The 11,830-nt window shown below is 35.7% G+C and overlaps 1 protein-coding gene and 1 pseudogene across 1 annotated transcript; one reads left to right on the top strand and one right to left on the bottom strand.

Moving 5' to 3' along the window:
* The first annotated feature begins 3,203 nt into the window (after positions 1–3,203).
* Positions 3,204–10,985, top strand: LOC111384866 (annotated as a pseudogene).
* On the bottom strand, positions 7,883–10,850 carry LOC111384867 (VAN3-binding protein-like). Its single transcript, XM_023009206.1, has 8 exons — positions 10,649–10,850; positions 10,473–10,544; positions 10,291–10,359; positions 9,855–10,212; positions 9,478–9,645; positions 8,822–8,871; positions 8,454–8,511; positions 7,883–8,272 (listed from the first exon to the last, which is right to left on the bottom strand). The coding sequence occupies exons 1-8, from the start codon at positions 10,826–10,828 to the stop codon at positions 8,055–8,057; spliced, it is 1,173 nt and encodes a 390-aa protein (XP_022864974.1). The 5' UTR covers positions 10,829–10,850; the 3' UTR covers positions 7,883–8,054.
* Positions 10,986–11,830: the final 845 nt, after the last annotated feature.

The following is an 11,830-nucleotide window of genomic DNA, read 5'->3' as shown; positions in this document are numbered from 1 at the left end:
GAGCGATTTTGACAAATTCTTTTTCGGGTAGAGGTACAAAACACTTGCTTCTTGCTGTCTTGAACCTTTGGAGAAAACTTTCCGTCCATTCGTTTGGCATTTGACGTAGATTCGCCAAATCAGCCAAAGTGACTGAGCGTGGAATAACTGTTCCAATTATTGCCATGTTTGAACAGAATTCGCTGGCAAGTTGATGAACCAGGAGAAAGCTACTCCTGTTAATGAACTAGGAAAAAGCCTCATTTTATGGTAATCGGTTACATCACCACTTTGCAATGTGAATCGCCTTATGTGTTCTAGAGTAGACACCTCTCCTAAACCGGTAAACAGTGAGAATTCTGGCACTTTATACCCTCTAAGCCATGGATCTGCTTGGTCTACCCAATCAGGATATGGCTTTGTGTAAGTCGGCTTGATGACGGGACGCATCCCAAAAGTCATCTGATCCTGTATGATTTCCATAATCTGATTCCTCAACATAACGTTGGGGTCATATGGAATTCCTACAGGTTGGTTAACCGGTTGATTTGCATGAGGCCTGATGTTTGGTCCTTGATTGGCAACAAAGTTATCATGATTAGGGCCATTACCATTAGCCTGAACATCTATTCCCTCATTAACACGTGGGGTATTCTGTCCATTGTTTAGGACATTATCTTTTATATTTGGATTACTCCCCAAGTTAAGCGTACCACTTCCATTGTTCTGATTTGGCACTGCAGTCCCCCCTTGGTCTGAAGTAGAGGGACCAGAAAGTGGTTCTACCCCTTGATTCAGATTTAGGATTGAGGGATTATATTCCACAATTGTTCTAGTTTGAAAGTGATTTGCAAGAGGTATAACCGGTTGATATATTTGGCCTACTAACTTATTCATTGTTTCATTCAAAGTGTTTAATTGTTTAGCCATGTTGTCGTAATGTGCATTCCCATTTTGGGTAAATCTTTCCATATTATGAATACTTCGAAGATTTACCTGTTCAACGACGTTTTGTGTGAGTTCTCCAAGTAATGCACGCATGGTTCGAGGACTCAACTCCGTTATTGGTTCGTAACGACTGTTACTGTTCTGATTCTGTATATCCGTTCGTGGAGAGGCATGCTGCTCCTCATATCGCTCGATCGCAGACTGGACTCCTCCCTGACTTGCTGCTTCCTTATCGGATCTCTGAGACATATTGTTTCACTTTTTGTATTTTCAACACCAAACACCACCGTCCCACCGGGCGTGCCAAATTGTTTCGCGCAGGTTAATCGCTAACAATTAAAAGGGATCAGACGATTGTGTAAGGGACAAATCTCTTGAGACAAAGTCCCAAAAAGGGGTGTTCTTTTATTGGCGATAACTTTACAATTGGAAATTAAAAACAGAATGCCTCCAAAGAGTGCAAGCACACGAGTTACTAAAAAAAATGTTTAAATCTAAGTTAAGGAATTTAAAATTACATGTTCTATGTTTGGAGTTTTTGATTCGGTCCTTTTGCTCTATGTCTTTTCTTCCTTTTATACTCCCTGGATGATCTCTTTGTGATCAACCGCCTAAAAACTGCTCGATCATTCTACAACTGCCCACTTTCCTCGTAATGGCCAACTTGTCATGGAACTGCCTTTTTTAACTGCTGCCATTACTCTTCGTCGTTCAACCGTTTTCGATTGAATTCCTTGAATCGTGGAACGTGATAGGGCTACTTTAATAATTGCTTTGATAACTGCACTTCTTGATAACCATAACACTTTATGTTTGCTAAGACCTTGGGCGACTTGAAAGTTTGGGCGAGAATAGAGTAACAGCTCTGGGTGACTGCATGACACTCCATTCGCTCAGATTCTGGGCGACTTGCAAACTTGGGCGATGACGTTACCGCGTTCTTGGACCTCCCTATTTGGGCTTTCATCTTGAATTGTTTGATTGAGCTTCGTTTTTTGGGCTATCTGATTTGGAGATCCTCCAATTGGGCTTCATTTCTTGGGCCGTTCGATTTGGACTGAATTTTTATGTGTCAACAGTAAGAACTTTCGGTCTCTCATTTTTTTCTTTAATATTTTTGGGGATTTTTATTTTCATTTGCCTAATTTAGAGGTTCTATTTGTCCAGATATTGTTAGTTTAGATTTTGTTAATTTTTTTTTTCCGCAAGATTTTTCGTCAAAGAGCGAAGAATCTGAAGAATGATTGAACCCCTTAGGTTTTTTATTCTTTTTTATTCTGGATTTCATTTATTTCTATACATTTTCGTAGTTATAGGTAAAGATGAAATAAAAATGTTTTTTTGTACAGATATCTTAAGAATTATTCCTTAAAATTAAAAAGCTTCAAGATTAAATTTTTCTTGTCCTCTAACAAGTGACAGATCTAGTATGGAAGTGCTTGCTAATATTTTTAAAAATTTGGAGTTGCTAGTATTCAATTCATAACTGTTTCTTTGAATTTATATTTTTAAAAATTGGAGGTGCAAGTATACCAATTTCAGTTGATTTTAGGAATTTTTATTTTATTTCATGAATTGTGATAACTGTGTTATTTTGAAATGATACGCTCAAACCAATTCACATGTCTACATGAACAACATGCCTTAAAATTCTGGAAGATTTGGATGTTATTAGCTAAAAAAAATGGAGAAGTGAGCTTCAAAGCTAAGCCGCAGTGGCTTAATCACATATTTTGCAATGTTTGAAACAAGCACTTTGCTTTCAAGAGGTCTCAAATCATTAGAATTGGGTCAAATTCTGTCCTCTCTTTTTTCAATTTGCTTAAGCCTCCAAATTCCAATGGACTGCATAAGTTGACTTCTAATAAATTTGAATATCAATGAAGGCGTTATGAATCCTAACTCATCATTTATTGTATTGAATGTCTTATTTGTCATAATTTTCAAATCCAAAGTTTTAAGTGCTCTCATTCTCTTTTTTTGTGTGCATGGATTGTAGGCAACCTGTAGACTTGTGTGCTCTCTCCTCCTTGTGACTGCATGATGCAAGATTGAATTTTTACATGGTTTTCTCTCCTTTCAGGTCCTTTTTTCTGTTTTGAAGTTATCTTTATGCTGCATTTTAATCACAATCTTTTATTATGACTTCCATCCTTTTAGTTTTCTTTCAATTAATAATTTCACATTTTCACTATTCTTTGTGAACATGAATTTTGTTTGTAAAATGACTTTTTATTTTATTTTATTTTATTTTATTTTACCCCACATTGTTCTAGGTCTGGCCCTCAGCATAACACCACCCTACGGCCAATCTGGCTATCACTGTTCAAGATTTCCACCATCATTCATTCAAAAATTCAAGATACATCAAATTAACTCCACTGCCTAAAATAAAAGAAAATGAGACAAAGAAAGATATCTGCAAAAGCATCTGATGATGATGAAAATAACGAGAAGTTCACCACAGCAAGTTGTCTACCCAAAAACTCTTCACTACCGCTAAAGAAAATCTTTATCCTATGTTTGTTTTCACGAATGTTCAACTCATTAGTAGTTCAAGCATATTTCAACCCAGATGAACATTGGCAAGCCCTTGAAGTAGCGCACCACATCTCGTTTGGGTCAGTACACTTCCAATCTAAAGCTAAAATTTTTCGAATGGGTTTATCTGTATTTTGAAAGGATTTTCAATGAATGTAGGTATGGGCATCTGACCTGGGAATGGAAAAAGGGTATAAGGACTTATTTGCATCCGATGCTGTTTGCCACTCTTTATAGAGTTCTGGCCTTTTTCAATTTTGATACTCCTTGGTTCATGGTAATTTTGCTTTCCCTTTAATGAGGGTGTTCTTTTGGAATTTATGTTTCATTTCTTGGTATATTATGTGCCTTTAAACTTGTCTTCCCAATTGAGTAATCCACGTTAAATTTTGCTGTTTTTGAACTTCGTATATTGTGTATTCATGTGTGAGTGCGTTTGCACAGTGACATTCTCCCACACATTAGAAAGTGTATCTAAATGTGATTCAAGAATTTACCTTTTCCAGGTATAAAGTTGTTAAGTTCAAATTGAATTGCTGGTAAATATGGGAATGGTTTTTCATTTTTCAAATATTATCCTGCTTCTAGTTGGTAAATCTGTCAGGGAGTCTGTTCAGATATCATAGGAATGGAAACTTGAAGGTTACTTTTCAAACTGGTTCTTAAAGTTCACGATGAAATATGGTTTTAAATCTTGACTTTTACGGTGAGTTTTGGTATTGCTTGAAAATATGCTTGTGAATGTTTTAAACACCATGTTGATTTTCTATGTCGAACTTCAATCTTGAAGAGCAAGGTAGGAAGTGCAGCAATCGAAGAAACAATTTAACGTGATTTTGCATGTTTATTCCATAACCCATTGCTTTTGTTGAATAATGAAAGTTCACCGCTTTGCGTATGTTCCATTTACTGCCATTTTTTGCAGACAAGGGCTCCATGATTGCTGCAGTCCTTATTTTCTGCTATCGGTGATCTCTACTTGTACAAAATCTCTTGGGTCATGTTTGGCAACCATGTTGCAAAATGGGCAGTATCCTTGCGTTGCTATATGCCATTTTGTTTCCTGCACTTTCTTTTCTTTTCCCGTGATTCCTGCCTTCTGTTTTTTTAATTGGTAACTTATGTAAGGTTGTACCTACATTTCTTCAATTGGGAAAATTAATATGCTTAGCATATTGTTTGAAATGGATAATGATTATGAAGCACTTTACTCAATATCAGCTCTTTGCACAGTTGGTAAACTGGTTTATGTTTTTTTGCATAACACGTACTTTAGCTAATAGTATGGAGACTGTCCTCACACTTGTAAGCTTATACTACTGGCCCTCCTTGAGAGGATCTTCCAGCATTGCTTCTGGTTCAAGAAAGTGGGCATTGGCTGCAGTGGCTCTAGCATGTGCTATTCGTCCAACAAGTGCTATCAAATGGATTTATGTTGCCCTGCTAGAACTTTATTTGACAAGGGATAAGCTCAAATTCATTCTTCTTGAAGTGGTTCCTATTGGGTAACTGCAAACGACAACTTTCTTTGTTGACACGCTGTATCACTTCTTGTGAAACTGCTTCAAGTTAAATTTTTTGTTTTGAACTCGAGCCAATAATACTATTTTAATACATGCCCCTTACTCAGTGTAATCCTTCACTATAAGAGTAGACCAGAATATAGACTACAATATTTGATAGATAATAGGACAATGCAAAATTAGTAATTTTGAGTGGGCATTTAAGATAGTGTGTTGTCCATCTGCCCAAGAATAATGCAGAGTAGTCAAACTTAAACACTTGTACCAAAGAAGATTTGTTATTACTTATGTCATGCATATTTGCAAAAGTTCCAAATGTATATCTGGACCATTTAAAGATGTGTTGAAATTTGTATGAAATTATTGAACATCATTAATTAAATCCTAATTGATCGCTATGTTTCTTTGGTATGAAAGCTTCATTATACTCTTAGTTTTATTTGAAAAAGTAAAAACAAGTGCTGATTACTTTATATCTAATCATTATCTGAACATACATATCAGGGGTGTGGTACTTGGAGTCACTTCTTTGTTAGATCGTTTCATGTATGGCTCATGGGTCCTTGTGCCTCGAAACTTTCTGAAGTTCAATTTCCTCTCATCTGGTGGAGACTATTATGGCACTCATGCCTGGCATTGGTACATCACCGAGGGATTCACAGCCATGCTCTTTACATTCTTACCATTTTCAATTTCTGGCATTATCATGTCTAAGCAATGGAAGCTTTCTGGGTTGATTGCCTGGGTTTTAGGAATTTATAGTCTAATAGGCCACAAAGAATTCAGGTGAATATTATACTTCACATTTGGGCTTCTGTGATTCAGAGCCAGTCTTCATCGTTCAGTCATTAATGCTTGTAATTTTCTTATCAGACGTTAAATAACAGGTTTGTCCTTCCTGTGCTTCCTATTGCTTTGATGTTTGCTGGATATACATTAGCCAAAATGACGGAGTCTGATCCATTAAAAGGCAAAAAGAAAGTAAGTATAGGCAGTAGTATGAATTGCTTCTCAAAAGTACAGATGCCCGTGTTTTTCCTGCTTGCAACCAATCTTCCCATGGCTTTATACATGAGCATGGTCCATCAGGTACTTTGTTGATGTTCATGATATTATCTTTTTTAAATTCTCTGGTTCCCCCAAATAAGTAGATAACTGTGTTATTAAGCTCATGAAACAGACATCAGATGCAGTTTATTTTAACAGAGGGATTGATATAATATGTTACTTTTGGTGTTCTTAATTGCTAACGTGGTTCTCAGAGGGGAACTGAGGATGTAATGAACTATCTCTCCATAGAGGCTGTTAATAATAGAGTGGAAAGTATCCTTTTTTTGATGCCCTGCCATGCTACACCATACTACTCAACCCTGCATTGTAACCTTCCTATGTGTTTCCTGGATTGTACACCAAGGTACTAAAGTTACGTGTCAACATGTTTTACAGATCTTCAGATTTTTGTATTTTGTTGTTTTGATTTATATTATGTACGAGTGTAATTTTTCTTTGATATTTGACAGTGAAGAGAAAGGAATCCTGGATGAATCAGGCCATTTTTTGATGGATCTAGTTGGTTTTACTATGGAGTATGCAAAAAATTGGTCTTCGCCTAGTCACATTGTACCATTTGACTCGCAGGAAAAACTACTAAAGGAGTTCCTAGTTTCACTTAATTTCCATGAGGTCAATTTTGAATTTTTCTAATACTGTAATCCTCGATTCTTTAGAAATAGAGGCATTATCTTCTCCTTTTCCTGGTGTATTAGAAAATTCTAATTTGGTTTCTATATCAGCAGATAAAGAGGTTCTTTCATGCTCACTTCAAGGTTGATCGAGAGTTAGAGGCATCAGTTATGGTTTATGCTCACCAAGGCCAGTGATTCTTTACAAAGATATAGACATGTCAACTCAATTCTGGTTCATTTTCAAGTTTTTTCATTATGATCAAGGGTAATTTTTATTTTTATTTATTTATTTTTTATTTTTTTCCAAGATTATGTATGGCATTCATATATCTTTAATTTTTAATCTTCATGATTTAGAATCTCAATTAACTTAAAGTTTGAGGTGCAAGTTCTCATCCCATGTATGATTTTGAACAATTGGAATAAATCTCAATTGTAGATGTTGTGATGGAGACAATTGGTGCCCTATACATACTGGTCTAAATCCATTGAACGTTTTTTTTCTCTGAAAGAGTTGGCTTGATTGTTTTCTGGAAAAAGGTTAGTTCTCAGTGAATTTCATGCACTATACAATGTTTATAGGAGAGAGATTCTTATTGATTCTCAAGTGCTTTATCATGTTTGTTGCATCATTTCTCTATAGCTTTTAAGAACCTAATTTAATGTTTTGGGATTCATGCGGATGGTTACAGCAGAATAATGTTTTTCTTCCTTTGTCTTCTCTATTTGCTCAATACTTGATGGGATAAGTTTCTAAGAACATGAGATATTCACCACCTGAGCAGAGCCAAAGATGGACCTATTTTGGTTTGTTATTGAGATGATGTGGTGGTCAAAATTCCAGTTTTCTTTGACGATGCCCTTTCTGATGCAATGATCTTAAGTCTTGCTCTACTACTTGAATGCCTAGGAATTGTGCATCATTTTATCATTTATGGCCAAGAATTGAAATGAGTTGAATGGGCATTGTGATAATTCTGTTCTTCAATAACTGAGAAATATAAATATGTTTGCAGTATGTATCTCTTCATTTATCACTATTGGGCCAAATCATGCATTTTCATCTGATATGTAAGTTTTGTAAGATGCTGACAAGTGACAAGAAATGAGTTGGACTCCATTTTCATACAAATATGCAAGTATGTCTATATATCAAGCTCAGGACAAAAATATAGTTTGGATTTATGAAACAAGCTGACCCGTTAGTGGTCTTTTTTGAAGAGGAAAGCTTATTGAACTCTATGATATGTCTTATGAGTACTGATATTGAACTTATCAACAAATATGGATGCTTCAGTTTGCATATTATTAGCCACACTTACATATCAAGAATTTGAGGTACAAATGATGACTCTGCATCAATGAATGTGCATAAAATTCAATTTTTGTAGAACTGAAGTTCATATCTCGTAAATGAAGTGGAGAGCATGAGCATATGATTGATAGTTGTGGACCATGTCTTGTAACATTGATAGTCAGCCACCATGTCTAGCTTGATCATTCCTTTGTTTGTAGTTAGTACAAGAAGATGGCAAGTCTCGGTTTCACCCACTTCTGAATCTTTATATAACTCGGTATGTAGGTCAAGAACAATACCTAATCAAAAGTGAAATCACATACATTTCTGTGTTTAATTCTGAATTAAATGTTAGGTAGGTAATCTACAACCATAATTTTCTAAACAGAATCAAAACAATTAATAAAAATCATCTAATTGAAGGATGAAAATTGAAACATGGTAAACTATGTAACTAGTTTCTTTAGAAAATGAACTTACTTTCCTTTGTCCTTGTGAAAGCATTCAGCACATTTGGATTCTTTATTTTGAGAATAACCTGTAGAAATACAGAATAAGATCTCAGGTTAGGATGCCCCAAAATCTACCTGATTCAAATTTCATTTTTAACTCTATTGGCAATCTGAATAGTTTGACTTGGTCAGTTCTTTTCTTTCCTCTTTCGAATAGAATTAGTTGAACTCTATTTTTATTATTGGAAGTGAAGTCAATGCAAGAAAAGTAAATTAATGAAAACTGAGTTTAAAAATCTTCGCTACTTTTATAATGGAAAAATCTTGATTAAATTTATGACAAGATTTTTGGACAACAGTAAATTGTCAGGATTACATACAAGGAAATGCTTATACCTTGGCTTCACCATTGAGTATGGCTGCTACCGACCTGAACAGGTACCTACCTGTTTCCACGTGTCAAAAGAAGGAATAGAAAAATTTATATTTAATTTTTGCGAAAAGCATTGCAACATATTAGGAATGATATTGAAAGTTAGCGATATGCTAAGTCATTTGATTCATTACAAATTTTCTCTAATAAAGTTCTGTACAAAAATTGGAAGTTTCAAGTTTACGTTAGTACCCTGAAAATGAGAGAGGAGTTGGTAATTAGGGAGGAGGTGGGAATATGGCCTGGAGCATGTTTGGTTGGTACGAGAAATGAGATGGAAGGTAGAGTTGGCGGTGAAGGGAATTCTTTACCTTGTTTCATAAAGAAGTAATGGATGGGCGGAAGTAGAAATGAAAGGGTACTTTACCCTCTTGATAATAGTTTTTCTTTTCCTCACAAATTGAAGGGGTGTTAAATGGAGGTGAAACAAATGAAACTACTTAATTAACCTTCTCTCTTCCTCAAGAGAGGTGGAGTAAAACCTGTGTATTTCCCCTTGTGGGAAGTGTATCTATTCCTTCATTTCCCACATTTTTATTGACCAAACATAAGCAGCATACTTTCTATTGGATAGTGCGCTAGAAACTGCATTATCTTGTGCTTATATTAATCAACATACCATCTGCGGTCTCGATGTAAAGGTCCGTGCCCTTGGCTAGAATAGATTTAGACTTCTCAAAATCAAAATCAGATTCATTAATATCATCAAGTGGCAGCACTGGAGCACTTCCATTCAGTTTGTTTTTATATCCTGATCGTGCTTTGAGTGTAGCTGCTCCTTTTTGTGCTGCAACAAGATCAATCAAATATTCAAAGTTGGAATGCACTAATAATCCTGAGAAATCTTAAATGACAGATGAAGACTGTACACCTCAATGATTTACAAGAAAATGTTCTCAAAATGACTCCAATAGCAGGTTTCAGCGGATGCAGAAGAAAGGAATATGTATGTATGTGTGTATAAAATTTCTACTGGACTACAGTATAGTTCATTACATGTTGCAGCTGCAGCAGCAAGTGTTAAAATTTCACTTGCACTTGTGCCGTTCATGGCCGAACCTATTACACTGCTAAGTTGCTCCCTCTTTGCCCCCATTGCTTCAGCCACTTTTGCACACTGTGCAGCCACTAAGGTGGCTGCAGAAGCCACGGCCGAATCTTTGGTGGTTATTGTGTCGTCATGTTTTGAGTTTTCAGCAGCTATTGCCGCTAAGGCTGCTGCAACACCCGCCACTGATACTGCTGCATGAATTTCAGCTTTTTGTAACCTGTGTTCTTCCTTTCGCTTTTGCTTAATTTCTTTTAGCCATTTTTTGATTGAAACATGTTTGAATGGAATTATTTTCCATGACATCTGCATGTAAAATATCAGTAATTGAGAGTACTTATCAGAACTAAATCAAAAAGTGCATATCAGCACATGAGGACTTACCCATTTCCTTCTAAAATAGCTATTATAGTTCATTTCTGGATGCATAGCTTGTTGCATCCATATCCATGACTGAGGAAAAGGAGACAAGATTTTGTCAATGCATATGTTGTTCATCGCATTAGTTGTGATTTAATATGGTATATTTTTTGATACATACACAATTATCTCGGTGTAGCTTTTACCTGTACATCATTGAGTTTCCAAGGAGGCACAAACTTATCTGCATCATCCATCTTTACACTCCCTTCCATTTTCTGCAAGTTGAAAATATTTTTAATTTTTTGACACATGAAATCACGGCATGCATGCTGTGTATGAAATGATGCTAGTTTTGCTAGACCAGGTATAGTTAAATCACCATGGAAGGCGGTTTATGATCATATTGAAATTTCTTGAGCGAGCTCTCATGAAGAACAATTGATCTATCTTGTATATCTGTTTGGAGAGCCTGGACAGCGAAGTTGCACCAAGCATGGGAAAGAAAATCCATTGTCTCGGGATGTGCTTGTGTAAGTGTTGGCTTACAATTAGGATCCATTTGATTCAGAGCTATGGCTTCATCAATGTAATGTGAGCGACAGAATGACTGAAAGGCTACTTACTTAAGGTATAAATAAACTTTAAAGTCTTCAACATAAAGTCTCTTCTAGCGTGTTAGGGAGGAGGAGAAGAAAATGAAGCTAAAATTTTGTTTATTATACTGTTGAGTACTGCTTATCAAACATGCACTTTATGTTTCTCTATTATATTCTGTCGACGTATGGTACATATGAAATCTAAAAGTAACTACATGAAGTTGTATGTAGAAAAATAAACTGGAAAATTTGGGAATGAGAATCCTCCCTTAATCATTACCATTGGTGGGATTGCCCCATATTACATATAACTTTCTATTATTTTAACATCTATGCATATGTGAAATAAGGGCATCAAGGCCATTGTAAGTGTGTGCAGTTTCTTTATGTCTTCTCATCAAAACTCCCAAATTAAAGCGGATTTGGTTGATGAAATATTAAAGTTGGAAAAGGATAATGAATTACCAACTTTTTTTTTTTTAATATAATAAATTGTTGGAGGAGGAAGGAATAGGACCCATTGGACATTTAATGTTTGTGAAGATAAGTAGATTTGGTTGGAGACAAGCCTCAATATTCAATGAGAAGGAACACATGCTAGGCTGCTAGCCACTTGAGAGGCATCAACACTTTGATGAATAATTTGTAAACAAAGAATGAGAAACCTTTCTTTTGTGTCTTTAATTTTGTATCAGAAACTCAAACCTATATTTAAAGAATGGTTATGTGGTGGGATTACAATTTAACTTCCCTCGTGGTTTTAATAACCAGTCGCAAGTCAAGTACAACGTGGAGATCTGCGGTAGGTTGGTTGACAATACAAAATCAGTTAAGCTACTCAGATAGGGGTAGTTGACAGGATTTAAAAACAGATGCCGTGTGTCAGCACATGTATGGCTCGTTTCTTTTTTCTTTTTAACCATCCAATGAATGCTAGATATGTGTCTTTGTTTTTCAAATTGTGT

Source organism: Olea europaea, unplaced genomic scaffold (assembly GCF_002742605.1).
Source record: "Olea europaea var. sylvestris unplaced genomic scaffold, O_europaea_v1 scaffold3031, whole genome shotgun sequence".
In the NCBI taxonomy this organism is placed as follows: domain Eukaryota; kingdom Viridiplantae; phylum Streptophyta; class Magnoliopsida; order Lamiales; family Oleaceae; genus Olea; species Olea europaea.
This window is presented reverse-complemented; position numbering and strand designations above follow the sequence as displayed.